General features: G+C 38.7%; 1 protein-coding gene and 1 long non-coding RNA gene across 3 annotated transcripts in view; one reads left to right on the plus strand and one right to left on the minus strand.

Annotated features, from left to right (window-relative positions):
* kcnn1a (potassium intermediate/small conductance calcium-activated channel, subfamily N, member 1a) overlaps nucleotides 1-14799 on the plus strand; it is an 86161-nt gene extending 71362 nt beyond the window's left edge. The window contains exons 8-10 of one of the 2 annotated variants that reach the window (XM_041802521.1): nucleotides 3348-3356; nucleotides 8721-8790; nucleotides 12933-14799. In XM_041802521.1, coding sequence (XP_041658455.1) covers nucleotides 3348-3356; nucleotides 8721-8790; nucleotides 12933-13238 — 385 coding nt within the window. In that variant the 3' untranslated portion in view covers nucleotides 13239-14799. The remainder of the gene's footprint in view (nucleotides 1-3347; nucleotides 3357-8720; nucleotides 8791-12932) is intronic. The other variant, XM_041802522.1, reaches the window with a different exon arrangement.
* Nucleotides 1-26791, minus strand: part of LOC121519703 — a 54257-nt gene that overhangs the window by 20462 nt on the left and 7004 nt on the right. Inside the window, exon 2 of the long non-coding RNA XR_005992731.1 lies at nucleotides 21917-22093. This is a non-coding gene — a long non-coding RNA (uncharacterized LOC121519703). The remainder of the gene's footprint in view (nucleotides 1-21916; nucleotides 22094-26791) is intronic.

Below are 26791 nucleotides of genomic sequence, written 5' to 3' on the forward strand. Positions count from 1 at the left end.
TTAATATGTACTAATAAATATCTACAGAAATATCTACCTTTACAACTAAGTAGAAAACAACAATTCAACTAAGCAGGATAGATCTGGGAGCTGTTGTAGCAGGAAGCAACAAATGTGAAGTTTTTCAAACTAAGAATTGCTATTAAAGTGCAAGCTGTAGCCAAACACCACATTTCCTGATGTGAGCATTCACAATAAAAGCACTCAAGGAAAACAGCAAGTACTGACTTTATTGTGAATGATTTGTCTGATGTACTACTTTTTTCAATGATTTAATGACCACCGTGTTTACAGTCAGCTTTGCTGTCACTCTTTAGAGCTGTGTCTCTGACCACAGCCAGCTTCTTTGAGCCACCATCAACTTAAAAAAAGCCGCAGGCTGGCCGATGGAGACACTGAGCAAAGCCAACACTTGTTTCATGTTGTTGTTACAGACATCAATTTTCCAGAGGAGAGAACATACCTTTTAGCTTACATCATGACTGTGCTTCATATTAATCACACAGACAAAACGGGTGATGTTTGGGTTGTCATCTTACTGCTCTTTTATGTAAGACAGAAATATACTGATGACTGGAATCAGACTTAGCTGTTGTGTCTTGTGTTTACGACACAATGCCATGAGGTGCATTAACAGACCAACGTTGGAATTTGGATCCTTGACATGGATTGGCGCCGTTAGTCCAATGTCTGATATAAAAATAACAAATTTAAAACAAAAAGTAAGGAAATTTGTGTTTGGTACATTATTTCTTTGTTGTAACAATGCTTCTTGGCAATAAATCTTATATCATTGGAAGGCCTGTTTATTTCCCCTTTAAATGATGCCACATTTGTAAGGAACATGCATTTGTGGGATGAGCAGCAGAGCTGAGTATGTGGGTTGCGCCCATGAAAAATATGCCAAATCTTCTCTGCCAATGCCGAACAGCTTATTTTGCTGTTGCTATTGACTCTTGCTTTGAGCTTCTGGTACCCCCAGGTGCTGCCACCTGTGAGCATGGGCCCTGCTACAGTGGTCAGTAGGTGTCTGCTCCAAGAATCGGCATGCCACATTTGACTGACATAGATAGGGCCCGTGCAATAGGGCAACCTCAAGCTGGTGTTCCGTAACACCAAGTTGCGGAATTGTTTGGAGTGAACCCTAGTACCATCTCCAAACTGAAGGCCAAGTTACATATAACGGGGAATGTCAGAGACAGGCCGCGAAGTGGGTGTTCCAAGAAGACAACACCCCAAGAATACTGTTTTATCACCCTGTCAGCAAGAACTCCATCCTCCAAGATGACAACACTCACCCCCATAGAGCGGGGTTTATCAGAGACTACCTCCAGAGTTTGGGAGTGGAGAGGATGGAATAGCCTGCCAGCAGTCCTGACCTTAACCCCATTGAACACTTGTGGGATCAGCTTGGGCGTGCTGTTCGTGCCAGAGTGACCAACAAAACCACGTTGGCTGACTTGCGACAAATGCTGGTTGAAGAATTGGAATGCCATCCCACAGCAGTGTGTGACCAGGCTGGTGAGCTGTGGTAAGCTGTTCAGCATTGGCAGGGAAGATTTGGCACATTTTTCATGGGCGCAACCCACATACTCAGCTCTGCTGCTCATCCCACAAATGCATGTTCCTTACAAATGTGGCACCATTCAAAAGGGTAATAAACAGGCTTTCCAACGGTATAAAATTTATTGCCAAGAAGCATTGTTACAACAAAGAAATAATGTACCAAACACAAATTTCCTTACTTTTTGTTTTAAGTTTAGATAACAGATATTGGATCGAATCTGAACCATCTATATAGATTTCTATTATGAAACTGCTTTTTATTGTGTTTTACGGGTTTAAAATGATGGGTCCATTTGTGTTTAAGAAAAGTATTTAAAAAAGTTAAAGTAAGCTTAGCACTAAGAAACAAGCTAGAAGAAATGCTGATTTTAACCATGAAACTGCTTTGACTACTATCTTAACCACTTTCAATCTCAAGGCCCGTGTGCTGGAGAGGGGCCGACTGACGGTGTGTGTGTGTGACTAACAGACTATTCAATGAAGTCAGCACCTTTGACAGTTGGCACCAGAATTATAAGTTAGTCAAACAAACTATTATGATAAATGTTAACTAGCACTGTTGATTGGTGGTGGGATGGACGGCACCACAAGGTGTATGGCAGTATTTTGATCTGGAAAATAGAGATAAAACTTAACTCAGACTGTGTCAGGTTAAACTGGCATATTGACCAGAGCAACAGAACTTGTGCAGACATGTGGAAGAGCAAACCAATTCAACATTAAGTATTTTCACCAAGCATTTTCAATAACAGTGTTGTAGCAAAGCTCTGCTGTCTTGATTTCTTGAGACATTCATACTGACACGATGATACTGAAATAATCTGTCCTGAATCCGTGAATTCGAAGTGTGTTTCGGTATTGTGGGATGGCGAGAGAGCATCGCACAGCAGGAGCTCCACATCCACACACAGACATTCTCGCTCCCTCGCTGGCTAAGCTGATTCTCTTTGTACCTCTGAAACACCTCTGTTACTTCTAAAGACAGAGGGAAAATTACCTCATAGCTTGTTATTGAAGGCAAAATGTCACAGGGGCTAAAACAGCCCAACTTTTAACAGCACTCTGAATTGGGCTGTTGTTTACCCAGAGATGCTGTGATCTCATGTTTTGCTGTTTTAAATAACGTGTAATGAATTTGGACTGTTATGTAGCTCTCATAACTTTGAACTAGCTGATTTCCTTTACTTTGAAATTATTTGCTTGAAACATCTCTGGAGGAAATAATTTGGCTTTAAGTAAAGAAACATTCTGAGATCAGATCATCTATTCTGCCATTCTGTTACTGGCCCATTACTCAATCCAGCTTAAAAGAAAAAACTAAAGTCTAGAGATTCAACTGACAAAATGTGAGCCAACTCAGGGTGTTTGACTAATGAATGGAATCATCAGTGTTTAAGAGCAGTCCTACTCCAGATATTCAGCCCATGTCTTACTGATTATTGTGACTGTATTGTTAATATTGCTAATAAACTGGTGTTAATAACAATACTTGGTAGCATCACTCCAGCTTGTAACAATATCCTCTCCTAGAGCATCTTGTTCTTCGATTTTCCTGCCTACACGTAAACTTTTGAACGTTCACACACGCACACACAAACACATACACACTGCAATCTAGTGTAATGATCCTCCCTTTTCCCCTCCTCCTCCCCCTCCCTCCGATCCCCCCTTTTTGACCCCGTGCTTACAGTGACAAGTGTAATGGTTTCACTCGTTTCGTGAATGTTGTGGGGTTAAAACTCTGTACTGTGTTCTGTCTTTGTTTTGCTCTATCACCGCAGAGCTCAGAAGTAAGTTGAGTCTTCTATGTATCCTCCTCCTACTGTTTCCTCAACATCCTCCTCCTCCTCCTCCTCCTCCTCCTCTCCATGTCTGCGTTTGACATGCATGAACAAAGCGGTTGTTACCAAAAAAGAAAAAAGGAAGAAAAAAGAAATGCTGGATGCTGGGTTGTTTTTTTCTTTTACTTCTGTGTTTCCATTGACTCCCCTCTCCCTCCCATCCCCCCTTCAATGGAATGAAACTAAAAATAAGCATCAACATTTTGCCACCGGTGTCACTAGTGGAGGTTGTTTGAAGAGAACGTGTGAAAGAAAAAAAGCATCTTGCACAGAATGAGCTTGGAGCTTGGTTGGCCTTGCCAGCGGTTCATGATCATCTACAGTGTACTGTACAATGTTGCTCATGATTAATATAGCTGCTCTGGAGGCTATATTAACCTCATCCTACACTGCTGATGGTTTTGTGATGACGTGAACACACAAACACTTCACTGCAGTTCTACTTGAGTTCAAATGTTTCCTGTTGTTGTAATATTTATTTCGTGCCTGCCTTTATTACATAAATTCAATTTCCAAAGCTTACAAAACTATTCAGAACTGTTCCCTCAAGATTCTGTACCATTGCAGCCTTAAGTGAACATACAACCATACAGTTTATTATGCTACATTCTCCTAACGTAACAAGTCACTCAAAATAAAAACGCTGGAAGTCCTGCGAAAAGTTAAAAACAACTTTATCTACTTCGTCATGGGAAAACCAGTGTGTGTTTGCCATGTTAATGAGATAAATAAGTATCTTAAGAAAGCAAGCAAAATTCTGTCAGTATAACAGGAAAACAACACAAAATAAAACAAATGAATGAATGTCATCTCAGCCACCACTAACTCTAGGGCTATACAATTGATCACAATTTCACACAGTATGGGCAATCTCAATTAACATTTTCATAGATAGGAGTAGGAATGGGCAATATCTTATCGTTTGCGATTTACCGCAGAAAAAAACTTTCCAAGATGAGAAAACGGTATTCAACGATAATAACTATGGTTGATGACGTATGTGTCTGCGAACGTTGCGCACACATACATCATCACTGCGAAGCACTCGCAATTAAGGTGCAGAAGCATAACAAACGTGGCGGAAGGCGGAGTTGAAACAGAGGATGAGTTTGTTGCTAAACAAGGAGCTACCTCCGTGATCTGAAAGTGGTTTGGTTACAGGAAATCAGATGTGGCGTAGACGATGGTAATTTGCACAGCGTGCTTTATTTCACGATCCCCTATTCCTCCGTTTCACAGCCACGCAAATTACGCACGGCCTCACTGTTTACTCAAGGAAATAACGGAGCACTTCGTCTAATATCTAGAAATATATGAGTAATAAACTTGCATCTCATGTAGATTTTCTATAAAGTTAGCATAATATAACATTTACAACAATTTACAATATGATAGATAACATGATGCATGTTTCTTTTTATCAGCGCTGTGGGTTCTGTCTTTTATTTGCATAGGTGTCTATCTATAGTACACACCTCACAGACAGCAGACAGACAGACAGACAGACAGACAGAAGTGTATGGTGGAGGGACAGAACATTAAAGCACCACACTGTATGCCCTATATCTGAAAATGTGACTATTACTACTACTACAACACTATAAGCTTCAGTGTAATTATACATCATGGACTTAATCAAACTTAATTAAAATGATGTATCAAATTTACTTACTTTTATTTTTATTAATTTAACAACAAGAGTTTCAACTTGGACTTGCAGTAAGTGACTTATCTCTGTAAGAACAAACATAGTGGAGCCGGGCAGCTCTGCTCCACCGAAGGAACCTCCAGACCTAAGAGAGGATATCAGTCTGCATTTTGGATTTAACACAACAAAGACAGAGGCAAACTGGACAAAAGAGGCCATATCCAGGATGGGCCACATGGAGGTAGAATAGTGATGTAAATACTTCTAGTTTAGGGTCAATTTTTAATGCAAACCCTGATATTTTTAATAATGTGTCAATTTGGAACATTCTTTTTACTATTTCCAACTAAATTTCTCTTTGAATCTCCTAAATGTTGAAGCAATTTAGTTTTTTTACTAAAATATCCCAACATAAATCCATATTGAATCGAACTGAATTGAGAACTGAATCGAATCGGGGCCTTGAGAAACAATCACAATTAAATAGATTCAGGCAATCAGCGGCAATACCCAGCACTAATTTATATGTAGCTGGTGTAGTTAAGCAACCCATCTGATACATTTTACCATGCCAAAAAGGTTGTGTTGAATGGTGCTATTTTTTTTTATCATGATTTATCGTTATCGAAGTAAATACAACATATTGTGATACATTTTTTTAGTCCATATCGCCCATCCCTATATATATATGTGTATTGTGGTTTGAAGGAAATTTCAGTTGTAAACCAAAAATAGTAATCATTAATTACTTCCTCATTCTTTAGAAATTAATCATTACCACTTATTACTATACAATTTCTAGGAAATTAGGACCAAATATAACAAAGACCCATTTTACCTGCTGAAATGAGTTAAACAGCCAAGCTCTGTCTCAATTTTGATGCAGAGGTTAAACTAGTCATCTAGCTAAGTAGAAAAAAAACATATTTTTGATTTAATTTGGGGACATTTCAAACCGATATATGGTGAAACAGACACAGCCCTTCCTTTTAAAACCAGTGAGTTATGTATTTTTTGTGTTTATGCGTGTTATTGTCCATCATGTTTTTCTAATATCCTGTAGTTCTAAATTTACTGACAATTATCATAGCTTTGCTCACTGAAGCCTACTGTAGTTGCAGCATTTTTTTAAACAATACTCTATACTACTGTAGTTAGTATACTGCAGTGTTAATTTTGGCAGCTATTTTTAATTTTAGTCTTATTCTTAAAATGAACTATCTTTTAGTTTGAGTCGCATTTTAGTCATTTCTACCTTTTTTAGTTTTAGTCTAGTTTTAGTTGACAGAAACTCAAACATTTTAGTCTAGTTTTAGTCCTTAAAAAGTCTTGACATTTTAGTCTCAACTTGTAGTCCAAGCAAACACTCTGCCAAACCTGGATCCCTGCTTTCTACAGCTGAGAGGCAGAATAGCTACAAATGCATTGTTTTTTGACAGATTTATCAACAGTGGAGAAATATCACAGATTTTGAATGTCGGACAAAAACTACATTACATCTTAGTCTAGTTTTATTCATCTTGACAAAAATCAAACTTACTTTGTGTCAGTTCTAGCCATCACAGACATATTTTTGTTAGTCTTAGTCTAGTTTTTGTCATGGAAAAAAGGCTGTTGACGAACATGTTTATTTTATTTGTTTGATTTGGAGCTTTAAGTAGACTTTGCCAATTCAATATTAAGATCTGTATTTTGTAGGGAAGCACAATTTTGGATTTTTGCCAATATCTGACATGTTGATATTTAAAAATTAATTTTAGCTGATAATAATATTCATTCTGATACATAAATGCAGTTCGGACCTAAAAACTGAGCACTTAAAACAGACTTTACATTTTAGCTTAAACAAAGAAAAAGACTTTTAAAACTCCACAAAGTTATTTGTACATACTGCTGGTAAATATTCTCAAAAATGAACTTTTGAGCTTTTATTGTGTAAATAATATTGTGCAACCTATGTTTCATCTTAGAATAAAGCATATTTTGGGAGAATTCTGTAACCCGAAGCTGTTTTTGGTTAGCTTATTGAGTAAAAAACAGTGCAGTTACAACTACTTTTGCAACATTCCTCTACTCAAGCAATTTCATTAAAAAAAAAAAAAAAGATAAAAACTCAAAACAAAGTTTTCCACGAGTTCAAATATTATTCCACATCAACCACACAGAAAGCCTGCAAAATCATGGACTGGGGGGACTGAAAAGACACAACACATAAATAAGGCTGACATTTTGTGGAACACAGTTGCACTCATAATTTGTTACACTAATAAGTCGCGCTTGTAGCTTTTGGCCCCCATTCTTCGACAACCATAAGGGATGACAAAGCCGAGCAAACAGACACATACGCGCTGAAACGGCTTCCCGCAGAGATAGAGCCGTAAGCGAGCAGTCTCTCTCTGCTCTGATATACTGATTTGCACATGAATAAATGCCCTTGAATGTCATCCTGTCTCATAATTTGCCGAACAGGGAACTTCTTCCTCTCACACATCCAGATGATGGCTGTGTGATGCCACTGCTAACAATGACACATTATTTGCATCAGCGTTAGCAGCTCTAGCTCTGCCATAATATATTTGATTAGAGATAAAAAGGCACAAAGGCATCACAAAACATGTCCCATGTATCACTATGCAAGTTTCTTCAAATGTATATGTTGCTGTATGTTCAGCAGTGTCTTTAGACGGTTTATTTCTGGCATCTTTTATCTGTGGCATTCTCTCTCACGCATACACACATTTCAGCCCATGAGCATACACATAAACAACACAAAAAAATCAAACTCACATTTCATTGTGCACAAAGTCACTCAGTCACTGCACGCTTACTGAATGACCAGTGTGTTTAAATGAAGTTCTACCACTGACAAAGGGGCATGTCATCTTTTTCCTTTTTTAATGTCTTCCTTTATGGTGGAGAACAATGGGAATGTTTTGATTTCAAACATATATTTAAGGATTTTATTGTCTGGAAGCATATTGCATTTTTGCAGAAAGAAAATCATGTTTTGTCAAAGTAAAAGGATATTTGGCATTATTTGGGATTTTTTCCACTATTATTAAAAAAAATACATACATGTAATTGGTTGGAAAACAACAAGTCTTAGTATGAAGACTCTCCGACTGCAGTAAAGGTAAAAAAAAATAGTACTCAAAGCACTCTTGTTATAATGTTGAAAAAAAGACTTCAGTAAAATGTGATAAACAGGTCTTTCCTTTCAATGAGCGTAGTATGCTTCCACATTTTTGCATGTTTTGGTTGGTATTGCATTGACCAAGACCAGGAATGCTTGTATATTTATACATATATATATATATTCCTCTATATATGTATACATATAGATATGTAAATTATATTTATGATGCATGCAGGCTGTCCTCTCTCTTGTCAATGTCATCAGTGAGAGAGCGTGCCTTATAAAACAATGTGTTGTTGTTCCTCCTTCCTTCTTCCCTTCGGCCCTCTCTGCCCCTCATATCTCTGGACAACCTCTCTTTCTCTCTCTCTCTTTCTCTACTCCTATCCTGCAAAACCCTCCCCTCCAACTCCCCCTCCTCCCTATTCCCCTATTCCCTCCTCTTCTCTTCTTAACCTCCTCCCCTTTTTCCTTGGTCCCCCTGCTCCCTCCTCCTCCTCCTGTCGCTGCCTCACTATGCCTTCACCAGACTGCGCAGTGTGAAGATGGAGCAGAGGAAGCTTAATGATCAGGCCAACACCTTGGTGGACCTGGCAAAGGTGAGCTTCATTTAATGTCACTTTGAGGTGGCAACAAACAATGTTTCCATGCAAAGTGGGCACATGTTTATATGTAAGCTGTGTCATTTCAACAGAGAATTACCATCTTATTTCTCCTACAGCTCCCAAGAGCTTTCAGCCCCGTGGCTATAGAACGCTTTTTGCAACAGCAGTGCCCACAACCTCTGTTTCAGACTGCATCTCGCCAGTCTTTATTGTTGATAGGTTATGAATGCTGACTTCTGCCTTCCTCAGTAGATTCTGTAAAGTCATTCTTAAATAGCTCCATATGCTTAATGTTTTCAAATATTAAAGGAAATTGCTGTTCATCGAGAGCAAAGCTAACTGGAGTCAAATTCCTTATTGCGTTAGCATGCTTGCCATAGCTGATTATGATTGTGAAACATCACCAAGAAAACATTATGGGATGTAAAGGAATCCTGTTATGGCATTAGCAGCAGTTGTAGAAAATGGAAATATGGAAATTTTACCTTCAAAAAGTGAAGAAAAAATAGATTTTTTCCCAACATTGTGACTGACGAATCGGATGTCATCTGTCTCGTCCCTTCTCAGTTTTGATTGAACAGTAAGGAAGAACTGGAATTGATGAGTGTTAGACTTTTTTTTCTTTACTCAAAGTGTTGTGAATGCCATGACAAAAAAAAACAGCCAACGCGGAGAGTGTTTTTGTGCTGAGTGCTAGAAGACTATACTACACTGGTTTTATTTTTAAACTGAGTGTTGCCTGTGCAAAAACAGTAACCACGGGCCTTATATCTTTTTTTCTTTTAAACCTATTCTGGCCATAAAAATCACTATAGAAAATATAACTCTAAACCTGAAAATCACAGTACTTTTTTTATTTAGTAGCTTTTCAGCTGTTTACACGCTAACCTGTGTACATATTGCATTTGGTCATGAACCATAGAGCTTAAGTTTACCAGTTTCTATAATTGGCAGTGAACTTTAGTGTAGCATGTGATTTTTTTTATGTCAGCAGGTGATCAACTTTGCCAAAGGTTCTGTAGTAACATAGAACTATCTGACATCAATAACAGCACTCAGGGTAGCATTTATCACATGTGATGCTAATAAGATGCAACTGAAATCCATTCAGACCAGGCTTACGTGCTCTACATTGATTCTGATTTGGACAACTGAAATACTGCATGTAGTGGTGCAATAATCCCAATTATGTAACGGTATGTTGTTGTGGGTGGACACAGGAAGATGCCAGTTCAGTGTGATTAGCCACGCCCACACAGGGTTCAAAAGTCGTCCGAACAGCAAAATTAGCATTTTTTAAACAACACTCTAAGTCAGCGATCCCCAAATGGCAGCTGGCGGGCCACTACTGGCCCACGACACATTTGGGAAGAAAGATGGAAACTTTAAAAAATATGTAATTTTTTAATTTTTACCCTCTTAGGTGTTTAAAATACAAATTTTCACTCATTCATCATGATCTTTCTATAATTATAGCAAGGAAAGGTTGTAATACTATGCAATAAATGAGTTAAATATATGTTGAACTCTCTTTGGAGTGGGGAGGAGCATCATAAAAAGACGCACGGCAGACTGCGTCATCACCTCAACTCTGCACACATGCAGCCCAAAAAGAGGCTGATAACAGACTGCGTGATTTTTAAGACTTAAGGAGAAGTATTTATTGTTTAATCTAATATTGATTATTTTGTTGAAGATGAAGAATTTAACCACCTTGCGCAGACTCTCATAGAGTCAAGCCCTGCCCGCACCTCTGACTAGTTTTCTGCATCTCAGACCTTTACAAATGTCAGAGGTTTTTGCCCTGTAGAATCAAACTTCTATCCCTGTGGGGGATTAAAACAGCTGCTCTCAGGATAGCAAACACTTTCCCTGCATAATAGTCAGTCAGCCCCAAATGCAGACATATATCTCGCTTTGGTGATTCAGTTCAATGTCAGCCTGATTTAATACCTCATTATAAAGAATCTGTAATGCCAAACTATTATCAACTACATTTATTTACATGCAATTTAATTTTATGTCAACAAGACGTGCAATTATGGTCTTGATCATTAACGTTTAAACGGGACATAGTTTATAAATCCTACACATCAAAAAAAGTTTAAAAATTACTCTCATAATGATAAAACAAGTTGTTTATAACTGAAAATATATTCCTAACCTTGACACAGGCTGTCCTATGACATGAGAAGTTGGTATTTTTGGTCTTGGTGCAGCGCTCAGACATAATTACGCACGGAGATGGGCCACTTCATGACGTGCGCAGAGAAGTCAGGGGGACTCAGAGAGAACACACGTGCATAAGAACGACTGTTGTAGCTCAGACATGTACTCATACAGGTTGTCATTTTAAAGCCATAAACAGTCATGCTGAATGAATGTTTATAATGAATATTCCAGTCTTGTAAATTTAGCATTAGTGGGTCTTAAAAATGTAAAAATGCAAAAAAAACAAAATTGCCACCTGATAGAAGGACCGCATATTTATGACTGACCTGTTTAGATTACTTGCAAAAAAAATCCTCTGTCTAAAGTGTAGCTAATTAGGCCATACTCAGTGTGTGGGGGTATATATATATATATATGTGTGTGCGTGTGTGTGTGTGTGTGTGTAAGAAATCATGTCTGGCCCTCGGCTTTCTGTCCTTGAAAAATTTTGGCCCCAAGGAGAAACTAATTGGGGAGTCCTGCTCTAAGTTATTGTTTAATTTGAAAATAATTCACTCAACTAGTGTTATAGATTTAGGCTTTTAGGCAAATTTTCATAGGCTTTAATCCCTGTCAAATTACTTTTAAAAATCAAAGTCAGCATAGATTAAATTCCTGTTTCTAGTTCTCTCTGAGGGCAGAGTTAAAATGTGAGGAAATACAAGCTGACTGCATATTGTAGACAGTATCAGGCTGTAAGGGTGTGAATGCAGTCATGCCTCGATAGCTTCTGTCCGACCCACTAAAGCAGAGCAGAGAGGGGGGTTCAAAGGGAGGTACATGACAGCGGCCTCATTTGATGTGGATGGCGTTTGCACTTCAGTGTGTATGTTAAAAGGTTCCAAGGCCAAGTCCTTGAATGTCTGTTTACTATCTTCCATGTTCTAGTGCATCTGTGCGCACTGTACAGTAGTTCAACAGCCTAATGCCTTGTTTTACCACCTCAGATATTTTTTAGCTCTACTGCTGACCTACCAATTGTGTCACACATGAAATACCTTCACAAAAACGGTGATATACCAGAGCATATAAAATATTTATTTTATAGCACATAAAGTCGGATAAGAAAATAGCAGGATATAAACGTACATTATCGCCAGTCTTGCTGCACCCACTGCGGAACAATAAGTGCCTAAATAATGGAGATGCATTTCATTAAATGAATGAGTTGTGTCAGGCATATACATAAAGCATTAAAGAGCATCACTGGTTATAAATGGATTGGAGGAGCTGCGTGTGAAACAGTGGGAAGATAAAATCTGTGCTGACTCGATGAAACTGTGCAGCTCCCCTTCACAATGGTCCTGTAAATGTTTCTCCTCAGATTTCAGGAGTCAGATAAAGATTATCTTCTCGTTATTTTCTCATGTATACATGGCAATTTGTACAAATGTTGTGGATATTTCAGATGCTCTGATTTCTTCAACCAGTGTGTTTTAAAAGGATACATATGCAACTAGAAAAGCAATCGGAGAGTGCAGACCTCCGCCATTAGCCCTATCTCCCACTAGTACAGAATCCATGAAAAAATTCCTGGATCCAGATGGTGATCCAGATCAGTCCCAAAATCTAATCAGTTTTTCCTTATGCCATTTCTGACATTTCCTGAAAATCTCATCAAAATCCGTACACAACTTTTTGAGTTATGTTGCTGACAAACAAACTTACAAACAAACCCCCCTGATCTTGGCGGAGGTAATTGTTTAAAAATCAGTGGTAGCAAAAGTACTGAAACTTCAAAAAAATTCAATCAGATCTTTAAACTAGAATCATTTCAGTTTAAAAGTCTAAATATTTTGTGTGCAAACTGATTCTATATGTATTCATCTTTTCTCCTGCTCTATTGCCTTGCTCTTCAGCCATTCCCTTTCTGTCCTTCTGTTCTTGCTCCTCCTCAAACAAATGTACCTTCTCCTCTTCATTAGACCCAGAATGTGATGTACGACCTGGTGTCGGAGCTGCAGGAGCGCAGTGAGGAGCTGGACAAGCGCATCGGCACATTGGAGGACAAGCTGGACTCGGTGACAGGCAGCCTGCAGGCGCTGCCCTGCCTCATCTCCCAAGCCATAACCCAGCAGCAGCAGGACTTCCTGGACGGCTTTGTTCATCGATTTCGGCCCGCCTCGCTAGCCTCAGAGCGCTCTGAACGCTCGGAGAGATCCTGGACTTCCACCGCGCGTAGGCGGCGCTCTCCCTCCACAGCTCCACACACCTCCTCTGATAGTGGATAACCTTGACTAAGCATTGCAATCACCTTATCACCTTCGATGACTCCCCTACCCCTAAACCAACGCCTCACCTCATCCAAAGCTGTCCCTGTAACTGCTGGCTGAGTCCATGTCTGGACTTCTAATGAGCCCATATCTTGACTCCTGACCTGATCTATGACCTTATTCTGTCTCTCACACCCACCCCCTCTCCACCCGACATCAAATCCAAAAACCAATTCCTCTGTGACTGAGCGACTCAGCACAGGACTGGATCAGAGCTACTCCAAAAGAACAAAGAAAAGCAAACAGACTTACAAGAAAAAACACAAATGCATCCTAAAAAAGAAAAAGGGGGAAAAAGTGGAAGTGACTGAAAAACCGAGATAAAGTAGAGATATGGTTTATGTTTTAGCCATTGTATGGCTGTTCAAGTTAGCTTTTTTGTAAAAGCCCTTGTATAGTTAAAAAAAAAAAAAAGACTGAGTTCAGGGTCGCTGGGGTGAGAGCTGGCTATCACACCGGAGAGTCCTTAAACACGAGGGGGGAAGTTGGTCTGTGGAGCTGAGGGCCTCTCGGCTCACCTGCCAGTCCTCTGAGGCCATGGAGGACATCTGTCCACACATCTGTCCGTCTGGCTGTTTGTACGGGGTGATCGAGACGGACTATTGAATTTCCCTTCAAAAGACTAGTGTCATGGATTATTTCCCATAGGTTTGGGTAAAAGCTTTAGAAGAAGCTAAGACAGCTCTGACTTGAGGTCAGTGAATGAAATTGAGCTTAATGTGGAGGGAAAACTGTCACATGAAAGGCAAGCTAAGGGAATGCATACGGCATAACTACTGGGTAGGAAAAATTTACACAGTTGCCAACTTCAAGGTTTCAGCTTCCTTGTTCTTACCAAGGGAAAATGAGAGCGACTATCTTTTTTAGTTACATATTGACATGTGATTTTTCAGTGCCTGAATGTATAAATAGTAGAGGGTTATTTAATTACTAATTTCAGAGCTTTTTTACGATGTTAACAGTCTGAATACAGCATTGCATTCCTTTTTCAGATACATTCCTCTCCAAAAATCGAAAGAAAATGTCTTAATGTAATGCATAACATTGCCTCCATTACACAGCAACTCTGTTTTTGGAATTCTTTTTTTTCTATTTCTACTAACACTTTGTGAAATGAAAAACTTCAGAGAGAGAGAAAAAGAAAGAAAATGTGTGTTTTTCAGAGAATGAGTTCACTTTTAGCTCTAACACAAAACAATGAAATATGTAGAAGTCTACCTTTATCATCACCACTATTTCAACGTTTGAACAACTGCACAGGAACACTTCACTGGTCAGAGAAACTAGCCCCGCTCCTTTGCATGGTTCTTTGCAGAAATGACAAATTATCACAATCCTCCTCGAATGGCTTGATGATTTGATATGATTTTGTTGATTTTGATTTGACCATGTTTACTTTTGTTTGTTTGCTGCCTTTCTTTGATTTTTTTTAATCAAAACTCCTTTTTTTACTAGGATACTTAGGGTTTGTAGTATCTAGAGAGTTGCAGTAATGTGATTCTGTAATGCATTCCCTGTTAAAAATATGAGGTAAAGGAAATTGCTACAAAAGATGAAAGGATATGAATAAAAGTGCTAATGAAACTTGAATGAACTGAATTTCCCTCTGAAACTTTAGAAAAGTAGTGGATAGAAGTACACTGGTACACTTTCTAGCTCAGAGCCAGATGAAAAAAGTGATACCGTCCTCATGTATTTAACAAAGATAGTAAGCTACATCTAGCAGCTGTGCAGCTTTGCTTGGAATATAGACTAAACCTGGGGAATCGCTGGTTATGTGCATTATAATAATCAACAAATATTCAAAAAGGGCATGGGGAGGCAACCTCACTACTACAAAGAGACCTATAAAAGTGCCCTAATTATAGGCCTGCATTGTCTACATAAACAATCTTCAGACAGTGTGTGGATCACTAAGTATGAGATTTTCTACTCTGAGGATTTAGGGGTACTTCACACTTTGTTCTAAACATCTGTTTTGAACATTTGGACAATAAGTTGACTGCATTTTGTATAAGCATCCATGCTGTCCATTAACATTACTTCTTCAGTGACAACCTGCAATTAGAATTCTCACTCTTATATAATAACAGCTGGTAACTGGTATGGTCAGCCTCCATATGTGAGACTGCTGACCATACCAGTGAGTTGGGGGGGGGGGTGGATTAGCCACAAGCTAAGAGGCAGGAAGTATCTATTTAATAGCTGTCTTTCCCATTTTAATCAAAAACATCTTTCAAATCAAATGCTGATATGATATTAAGCAAATAATCCCTGTGGGGATATGGTAACATTGACATAACTCTGTTCAAGGCAAGTTACAAATCAGGAGTGAAGTGTCATTGGCGAACAAGCCGGTTCCATTTCAGATCAGATTTTTTTCTATACATTTTTTTTTGTTGTTCAATAGAAGTACCTAAAGTCAAAAGGGTACCAAATGAAGAGCTGTCGGTGCTGATTTGCTGGCTCTTACCAGTGAGCTAAGTTCCTACGAGTTTTCCCACCTTTCAAAACTGTCACCATGACAGCCATATTTTACAGAGGACTTTACACCATATGGGAGGTAGGTATATAATTTAAGCTGGGTCTGGTGCAGCACCTAAAAGTTAGTAAAGCATAAACCCTGTCCTAAGTAAGAACTTACATTCAAACTCAGCTACGTTTGAACTTAGCTGGTGCAACCGATAGCTGATCTCTAAAGGCGCTGCATTTCCCAACAGTAAAAGCAAGGCTAGTGGAAAATAAAGGAAGACATGCAAAAGTTTCATTCAGTTGAAATTAGGGCTAAACGATTTGGGAAAATACTGTAATTGCAATTTTCATACCATAACAAATACAATATGTAGTAAACTAAGGCTGTACAAAAAAAGTTTAATCGTGATTATTTTGCCAATTTGATATGCACTATTTTGATGAAGGAATGATGAATTTATGTCTCATTTTGAATAAGACAAACATGGAAAGATAAGAAAAGTAGAATGTTTTGAAAGCTATTCCAGAAAAACCTCACACTTGAATGTTGGCATGATATGAAGAACATAATATTTCTGTCTAAAAAATGTATTAAACTGGTATTTTGATTTTAGGTTAAAGAAATACTGCACCTCATGCAATGTGAAAACTGCAGTATACCATATTGCAATTTAATCTAAATTTTAATTGCCCAGCCCACAACATGGTAGAGGACACGGGGGTCTTTAATGTGTGTCAGTACTCGGAGCATCTACGACACCAAACCAACCTGGATGAAGGCATCCCTGACCATCTCCTATGCAGTATGAACTTTTGGATGTAAAATCATCCTCAGTATATTGAGGTGTGTCCAAACCTGGCAGTAAGTATTACTGCTTCATATTTGAATGCCCAAAATTGATAGTAATCCACATTAATGCAAGGTCTAAGTGGGGGTTACAGGTTCAGATCCAGCCTAGCCTTATCTGTCTTTCTCTTTTCTACATTCTGAGCCAAGCTAAACAGCTGCTAGCTTCTTATTTCTTAGACATGAGATTAGGATCAATGTTTTCTTGTTGCTCTCTGCAAGAAAACAAACAGGCATATTTAAATCTTCTACATTATAATTACAAGATTTAGCTTCTGTTAAGTCTCTCAGTTGGATGTAAAAACACATTCATTTAATATCAAAGGCATTTGATACATTGAGTAGTGATGGCTTGTATCTTTATGATTTGAGGAAAAATATTAAAAAATCTTCAAAGATATTCTTCAAAGTACAAGTAACATGTAGATCAGGGATCCAGTGGTTTAGCAGTATGTGTGTATTATTTAGACCTGGATTCAGTATGGCTGCTTAGTCTGACACAGATAGCCTAGTGACCACTTGTGGTATTGCAGCAAAAGAAAACCATGCAAGCAATGAAGCTTTACATTCTCAAACTGTTCGCTAATTTTTTATATTTTTCAACACCATGTCATTTGAAAAAATACAGTCAATGCTAGCATTGAGAAGAACTGGAGCTCTTAAAGTTCAAATATTTACGTCGTATTTTAAACCAAAGCTGCAGCAAAGAAAAAGGGAAAAAAACACAAACTTGTGGTTCATTCAAATTTTCAGGAAAAAAATCAACTAGATTATGAGATTAAAATCATCTAGATTACAGAAGCTCAAAAGACTTGCATCCAAACATTTTATTTTACTCAGTTTTCTCATTAAGTATTTTGGTTGCTTTCTCAAGATCTCCAGTTATTTTTATCATCATCTAGGGTGCTGGTTCCCAACCTGGGGTCTAGGTCCTCTTGGGGGGCCACTAGAAATTTCAGGGGGAGGCACAATGGCCTGTCTGTGTTGAGGCTGTTAAAATTAGGTTCAGCCAAACTACCTAAAATCATGATAAAACCCATATGAATGGTTCATACCGAGGTGTTTTGCAAATAACACTTGTGGTTTGAGCTGTTGTGTTTGGCTGTAAAAACAATTCAAATTTATGTGTAATTTTCACAGCAATGGGTCCTGGGGGTGCACAGCTCTTCTTATGGGGGGGCTCAATGGAAAAAAAAGGTTGGGAACCATTGATCTAAGGTAACAGCCCTGGTTTTCCAACTTAATTTTTTTCTCCTAAGATGGCAAAAAAAAAGCTTGTGATGATGAGAATATCAGTGCTTTTTTTAAGAAAAGATCTTGAGAAAAAATATTTAAAAATTAAATGTCCTCTTATGGCTCCATGTTAAATTCGAAAAACCCCAAAATGCAGGGACTTTGACTGCAGTTCCCCAGTGTCAGGCTCCTACCTGGGTACCACATTTTTGTTGTCATGATATCATAACAGGTTTTCAATAGTGGTTGATTTTTCCTGTTTCAAATTCTTCTTTTGTGACAACACTGTTACACAACATCTCCAACAGCAAACAAGGTCCATTTGCTCTGTTGTAGGTACTTAATTTATAGGGTTTGATTCTTGTATAAAAATTTTTCATTCATAAATGGCCATCTAGGCCTGCAAACCCTAATGCTAATATTCAGTGGTCCAAACCTTCAGAAGAGCCTAAACAGAGATGCTAGAGTTTGCCAGTGAATGTGCTAGTTATGCAATTCTCATCTGACTTATCACTCCGATCTGTACTTCCAGTATCCAGGTCTTTATAAGTTAACCTGCAAGCATGCTAAGTAGTTTTAATACGAGATTTTCTTAGTCCAAAAGGATGAAACCAAAGTACTAAAAATCTTCTTAACGACCCCTTAAGCTAACAGGTCGATTCAGTCAATATTATTTATCCATGAACGTTACTTTAGGCTTTCTTGGGTCAAAGTCAAGCCATGTGAGACAGCGACCGAGCCCACTCTCCCACAGGCTCCACAATGACAAGAGAGCACTTCATTTAAAAACATATTCAGTTTGCAACAAGTGCAACTTAATCAGGCATGAGTAGGAGCTTTTTTTCCTTTCAACTTGAGTTGATAAAGCATGACTCTTTACCACCCCCACATGCTGCCACTCCACATAGAGCTACACTCCCCACCCTTTAAGTATGAAGGGATCCATTATGCCATTACAGTTTCTGTTTCAATCAGTGTCATCCAATTTACAGGACAGCTAATGGAAGATTATCTGGTGATTACGACTTCACCTGCCCTGATCGAATCTAAAGTTTCCACCACTTCATTACATCCAAGGTTTTTAGCCTCATGCTTGTCATCTGTCCTCATTAAGAGCATCAGTTCCACAAAGAGGCCTGGGTTGTTCAAATGAAGATTAAAAAAGAAAAAGAGAGAGAAGCAGGGGAACCCCCAGGTCATGTTCCATGTTGCACTCAGTGTGTAATATTCAGTTACACCAGGAAGGATCGCAGATGCTGGAGTGTCCTCCCCAGAGAGATGGTGTTAAGGACTTCATCCTTCACCTGGCAGCAGGATAGAGGGGAAAGAGTGGGTAGAAAAAAGGGTAAAATGAGAGCAATAGCTCATTTACTGACAGATGTCGTTTTGGCCCAGGGGGGTTGTTAACATCAAGTGAGGGTGTCCTGTAAATATGACCTCATTGTAGATGTCGCCAAGTAAACGGGACAAATGTTGAACCGCAGGGGTAAAAGTGGCTGGGTTCAACGCACAGCATGTTAGAAGTTTGCAGTAGAAAAAAAGTTTATAGAAAAAATAGGGTTTGATAAACTGGAAAACAAACAAAGCCTTTGATAAATCTCACTTTTTTGCTGCAATGATCAGGTTCTTTGTTGTTTTTACCCTGTTGTAAAGCTTTGTTTTCCCCTTTTTCTCTCACTAAAAAAAGTCCTGCCAAAACACCATTCCAATGCTTGATGGTAACCCAATTTTCTCCACCCATGAAATTTTTAAAGTACACAATATTTTGTAGTGAAGTGAGGGACATTCATGATGTTATTCTGGTGATGGTAGCTAAGTCAAAGTGAAAAAAGCATCCCAGAGATTTTCATTATCCTAAAAAGTAGGCTTTCCTTGTAGTGAAGGAATCAGACCACATTTCTACAGAACAATAATAAAGTGAACCCACTCCCCTTCCAAAATGTAACCCAATCATTGTTCTGTGTACACTGCCACATGATGCATAATGTACGTAGTAGCACTGGAATAAATTGACTTTTAATGGATGGCAAATGGGTTTAACATGTTCTCTGTATGCTGTCGCTGTTCCTTCATTTTGCAGGTGAACTTTTGTCCTAGCAAGGAGAGACACCAAGGTCGAACCATTAAAGACTATCTTCAGCTATGTCAATGCTCTTCTTCTTTTGTATCTGGCAGCTGTTGACTCATTTCCTTAGTTTATTTTCTCATTAAAGCAACAAAACAGCGATCCAAACTCCTGCCAAAGCATGTCCTCAAGTCTGAAACTTTTGCACAAGGTCCACCCGAAGGACGAGGGGAATGGCAGCCGCCTTAAGCCAATAGTGACACTGAGAGGTTGGCTGGCACACGCGTTGATGGATACAGACATCACATGTCTCTTCCTGTAAAATTGTGAGGCAGGGACATACTAAAACATGATTAAAGGAGGATGTATTGACATAAACATAAACACTGGCTCCAGAGGACACACAGCTGCCGAGGCGCTGTTCCAAGGTGAACTATGAGCTGCATACACACACATACAAAAACACACTCACGCATACACAGCCATTAATGCTGAAATAACAAGCTACTATTCATGTCCACATGCACAAACAAGGCTCAGCCTGGTTAATTACAGCCAAATCAGAAGGGACTTGGCAGCAGACCCGTATCCCGAAAGAGTGGCAGAGTCAGTCACCCTGTAGTTGTTGCTATACAACCCCAAAGACACGCAGCAGTGGAAACACAGGCCACAGCTCATCTGCTCTCTTCAAGAGCAAACAAGATCATCAAAAAATTTGTGTTATCATTGTCTGAAATTACTGCCAGGGGGTAGGTGTCAGACTAAGTGAATGAATGCTGATAAAGCAGGCTTTTTAATCAAATTTTCATAGAAAAGATTAAAAGTGAGTGAAGCATTTGACTGTTGAAATAGATTTTGAAGCCAATTCTTTAGTTAAAAAAAAAAAACAAACTTCTAAATGCATCAACAAAATTAGTTCTGAATCAAATTTGGTATAAAAGTCCACAGGGGGCGCCAAATTTCACAAAAACATCAAGTGGCTTACAGGTGCTTTGAGCAAAAACAGCAAAAGTGAAAAAAATCTTGTCTTGTGACAAATGATCACTGTCATAGGTGATTTCAAATGTCTCCTTATATGGAAGAATAGTTTTCATGATTCAGAAATGAGTGAAACAGGCCTAGATTAGCATCAAATACCCAGCTTACAATATTCCTGTGCAGGATAGCTCTCCATTATACTGACATTATGTAATATGTAATGTTTGTTATACAATGGCAGCATTTTGTGATTATAAAGTGTTTTGTCAGAAATGTGTTTCACATTGCAAACACTCCCAACATTAGACTTGATTTAAGCAGAAATACCAAGATTTGTTGCATTAATATACTTTGGTAGCATTTAGGGATGCAAAACAATACAAAATGTATACAAATATGGAAAATGTACATTTATGCAACAAAAATACATATGCAATGTTCCATTTTTCACCAGCAGAAGGAATTGAGAAAATTTCCTTTTAGAATGTGCACCTGTGTATTAAAGGAATTTTTTCTTTATGTGCCAGGTCTGTTTTTCACAATGCAAAAACATAGTTTGGGTAGTGGGGGCCACATATTGGTCTGCTCATGGCCTCAATTTGGCCAGGGGTGGCCCTGCACAAAAGTCAGGTTCAGTTTACTTGTTATTTTTGAGGCAGTGAGTTTCCACATTTTCTAAGTGAGCTCAACTCATTTTATTTCACAATGCACTTCCTCCCCTATATCAAATGATGTGCAGCTGTGCCTCACCTGTGTCACAAACACAATCACAAATGGAGGGAGAATCACACAGGTGATGCTTTTAATAAGGTTGTTTTCAATGTTTTCTTTTGCTGGATGGTTTAGGGCTGTTGCCATTGATAACTAAAATAGGGACAAATTTATTTAGTAAAATTCAAGGACTTAGATTCTGGACCTTTGGCCGCAAAGGGGAGTTATTTCGAACCCTTCATACCACCCTGGCTGAGGGCTTGCTGAATTTACCCATCTACAAATTTTGTGTTTAAATGTGAAAGACAAGAAAAGAGTGGAAGAAATTACCAGATATCTCCCCTAAAGGGAATGCCACTTAGCCCACAGTGAGAAACATCCAAGAGGAGGCAGAGAGGCTGAAGTAACACTGGTTGTGAGGACGGATGGGGGGTGGCGTCAGGTCTCAGGGTTGGTGTTGACCATCATCCCACAGTGTGAAGAGATCCTTCTGGGAGAGCTTGCGGCCTGCAGGGGAAGTAATTTATTGAATTTATTAAAGGCACCACTTTCCTCGATGTCTGCCCTTTGGGAGCTAATAGCTAGCAGCTGCATTATGCTTAATGCCCCCGCTATCACTTTCAGCTAATGCAGTTTGGCATACACTTTGGCAAATCAGAGAGAAAAAGTATTGATCATGGTGTTTTGGCCTTTTTTAATGCACAGTGCTGTAGTGGTGGAGAGTGGGTGTGAAGGGCCTTTTCATTCCACCAAATGTTTTTACGAGAGTCATTTATTTCTGCATCAATCATTCCTCTTTCTATCTCTACCGTTCTCTTCCTCTTTCTCTCATTTCTCTCTTCAACAGATCTGATGCAGGATGAGCTCACAAATGAGCTTGTCTGTTAAAGGCAGTCTTACTGTAGCATCTCTGCCTCATTTATCCGTGAAGCAAAAAAGGCTTTTCTGAAGCCCTCGAGCCATGTATCAGGAGTTCAAGCATCAAAGTGTGTGTGTGTATCTACAGAGTGTATGTGCATATGTACACTCGGATATACACACATAATGTATAGGCCTACGTGCATCTTCCCATATGTCTTCCACTTGACAGAATGATTTCTGTCAAGGCTAGAAATTCTGATCTACAATCTGACATCAACTGATTTTTTGCCACCATACAGCATAAAGCTAGTTAAAAATATCAGCAAAGCATGGAGCTTAATAGAAAAAAACATGCTACCGTTTAGTCAGAGGAGGGTTTTTCTGCATAGAACCTTTCAGGCACAGAAGCACATCAGATTTTTACATAAAGTAAAGAACAGAACATTAAATAAGAGATTCCTGTAAAACATTTTAAAAGTTATAATTACAATGTGTTGGTCCTCCTCAATTACATTACATCTTGTTGTTAGCCGAAAGCCAGGTGGCACTCAACCTGTGGCTCTAGAGCCACATGTGGCTCTTTTGTAACAAGTTGTGGCTCTTTTCAGTCTAAAAGAGCTTCAAAAATGTACTAAATGAAAAAAGAAGCATTGTTAGCAAAAATGATGAAGTGCAACTCACATCAATCAGTCTGTTTACCACATCTTGACAATAGTCAGTAGGGGTGGGATTCAATATTATTGCGATTTTTTACATTTTACAATACAGTGAGTATCGGGATACGAAATATTGCGATATACAATACAACACAAGAACTTTGTTCATCCCTGAAGGGAAATTCACTATATATCGCGATCTATAGCACTTTTTCAACTGTCTAGCTGATTTAGCATTAGTCTTGCCCTTATGTTTGTTGTATTTCCACATTATTTTATTTTGCTCTATGACCGTCACCTCTGTCGACCTCACTGGACAAACGATTGATTTTATTTTTCCATTATCATAGACTTCAGTTCATATTAGGGGTGGGTGAAAAAATCGATACAGCATAGTATCGCGATATTTTGTCTGGCAATATATCGTATCATCTTGTCCATCAAGTATCGATTTTTTCAAATTAACTGATCATATGAAAAGAAGCCTATGATAATGGAAAAATAAAATCAATTGTTTGTCCAATGAGGTCAGCAGAGGTGACGGTCATAGAGCAGGAGAAAGTTAGTACAACAAACATGGCAGCACCAGGGAAAGAATGTTAGGAATGCAAGCAGGGCACAAATGAGATGGACATGACACTTGAGGCTTGCAAGAAGTGCTACATGAAAATAACATACTAGGGGAATACAGCAAACATGGGGGCAAGACTAATGCTAAATCAGCTGAACAGTTGAAAAAAATGGTATAGATCGCAATATATCGCAATACATGGCATCGCAATACTCAATGTATTGCAAAATGTTAAAAATCGCAATAATATCGAAGCGTGAGCCAAGTATCGTGATTATATTGTATCGTGGGGCCACTAGTGATTCCCACCCCTATTTCATATTAGCAATTAATTTGAAAAAAAAAAAACTGATACTTGATGGACGAGACAATACGATATATCACCAGACAAAATATCACGATACTATGCTGTATCAATTTTTTCTCCCACCCCTAAAAGTCAGGCAGCTAGTCCCAATAAAATTTCCAGCCATTGCCATTGCATGTAAGCTACATGTTGTTGGCACTGGGCCAAAACCTTGTATCTCCATTTTTCATAAATCAGTGCTATTGGTCACCCTTTACATCTGTCAGTGGGTTTTTAACAAATTTTAAAGCAATCAAAAGTGACTCTCTGTGTTAAGTTAACTGAAAAATACAACATTTTTTCCCATTCCCTGAAAAGTTGTGACTTTGGAGATACAAGGTTTTGTCTCGACACCAGTAATATGAAAGAGCTAGAGGAAGTAGGAAAGAGAGACATCCATTGTTACATCTTCCCAGTAAGTTTACTGATTGGGTCTTGAGGTTTATCAACTGCTGACCCATATTTTAGCTACTTTTGCCCATTTTTGCCCCTTTTTAACTGCTTTTCACCATTTTTGCTCCTCTTTGTCTTGCTTAGCTCATTTTTTAAGACTAGAAAAAATACAACGCTATGGAAGGAAGTCGGGTGTGATAAAGGGAATAATTTTGGCTCTTGCATTAAGATTTTTTAATCTGGCTCCTGAGTGGGGCGAGGTTGAGTAGCACTGCTATAGCCTGTCTACATCCACTGTAATGGTTCTGTGATGCTGATCACAGTTGTTGACACTAAATGCACAATCAAACCGGTCTATCAGCACAGTATAAATTTCAACTCCTCCTCCTGTAGAAGCAATATGAATTTCCTGATTATTTCTTGCTACATTCCCAAATCGACTCTCCCTGACTTTGCGCTAAAATTTTACAAGGGGGCCAGCATGGGGTCACTATTGTTGAAAAACTCATAAGCACTGTTTTACATTTTGGGAGCATGACTTAATAGATTTTGTGCTTACATTTTCATCTTTTGTGTTCAAAATGTCTGCTTGCTCTCAAGCTAGTGCGCCAGTGAAACAGCAAATGTTTGATTTTTTTTTGCATACGAAACTCCCTCTGCTCGGGTGTTCAAAATGCAAAGTGTAATTCCGCTCTTAGATTTTTAAATGAACCAACCAAGTAAACTCAACAGGCCCGTCCATTTTTTTGGCAGCTCTGACTCGAGGAATGAAATTTGACGATCAAATCCCCATAGATATTTTGCAAAATCCTTATTAAAACATTTTGAATGCATGAACCAAGCTGACCAGCTACCTACATGCTCATGACAATAAAACAATTGATCAGTGCAAAAACAGCATTTGAAAAAAGAAAGAAAGGCAAGGGTACAATACTGTGTGAGGATGAAGAAGCTATGTATCCTCGAGTCCATTGTGATTCATTGTTATTACAAGCCTTCAAACCATGTAGCACTTTCTTCCCACACTTCTCTTTATTGGAGTGTTTGAGTGTTGAATTAGAATACTGCACTATGACATAGTTTGCGTATATATTGTGCAACTGACATGTATTGTCATGTCATCATCAACATTAACAGTCTTTGTTTGCAGGGATGGTAGATATTTTCATGGTTACCGGTGACATTGCTACAACCCTTGAGGAATATGGTTAATGTAGTATTCTCTGGGTGGGTTCAGAAATAAACTCTGTTTTGCTCAAAAAGAGGTTGATATTTTAAGAACATTTGTCTCCTACAGGAGCATAAATTTTACTTTCACACTCAGGTTATTGTGGTAAGTCTTACTTGGATATTTCTGACAATATGGCAAATTATCAAATCAGCTACGGAGAAAATAAATGGGAACTTTACATCCGGAACCAAACTGTTGAGCTCTATAGCAAACAGGTAGAGGATCAAACAATCATGTTTGCTCTGCCCACTGCTGCTGTGCTACTCTTCAAGAGACATTAGGTTTGACCTTACCAAGAGAGTCCCAACATTCATCAATATGCACACATAATTTCAGTTGACTTCCAAGACCTAGAACTCCAACTCAGTTCCTCCTACAGACTTTATTTTTGATTTTAAAGGTAGACAAAACAGTCATCTTTTTATACTGGAATCACTATTTTAGCTATCTTTCACAGATTTTTTAACAACTACTCTTAAAGTTTTATGACTATTTCTAGCTCTCAGATTTATACAATGTGTGTGTATGTGATAGAATGTTGGGACTCTTAAGTGAGATGAAAGAAAATGTCTCCTGGAGAACAGCACGGCAACAATGGGCAAAGCAAATGTGACTGGTCAATCCTATACCTGCTATGAATTGATTGGTTTAAGAAAAATAAAAAACTGTCATTTCTAAAATGTGACCATCCATTGTTAATATCCTGTTTCTGATCCATTCGGCTTGATCGTTTCAGTTTTTAGTATCATGATACCATAAGAAAGTTAGAACGTTGGATATCGTGGGCTGTATGCATGCTCTTTATATAACTATTTTACATGCAAGCCTATTTGCTGTATACACAAACTATAGACCTACATAAATCTTGCATTCTTCTGCATATTATTTGCAGCTGAGCAGGCACCTGTGCCTGCAGGAGAGGACATGCATGGTACCAAGAGATGAGGTAGCCCCAGGCCAAGGCTACTAGTGGGATTCAGTGTACTCACTTGAGAACGTGGGCTGCATTATGTGTTTACTGTACTGTACTGGTTATGAGTGCTGCACAGACTGTGTGTGTGTTTGTATATGAGGGTAGGGGGTGGGGGGTCACTACAGATGTCCTTGCCCTTAGCCTTCTCTACATGAAAATCAGCGCAGCTCTGGA

Source organism: Cheilinus undulatus, linkage group 13 (assembly GCF_018320785.1).
Source record: "Cheilinus undulatus linkage group 13, ASM1832078v1, whole genome shotgun sequence".
Taxonomy (NCBI): domain Eukaryota; kingdom Metazoa; phylum Chordata; class Actinopteri; order Labriformes; family Labridae; genus Cheilinus; species Cheilinus undulatus.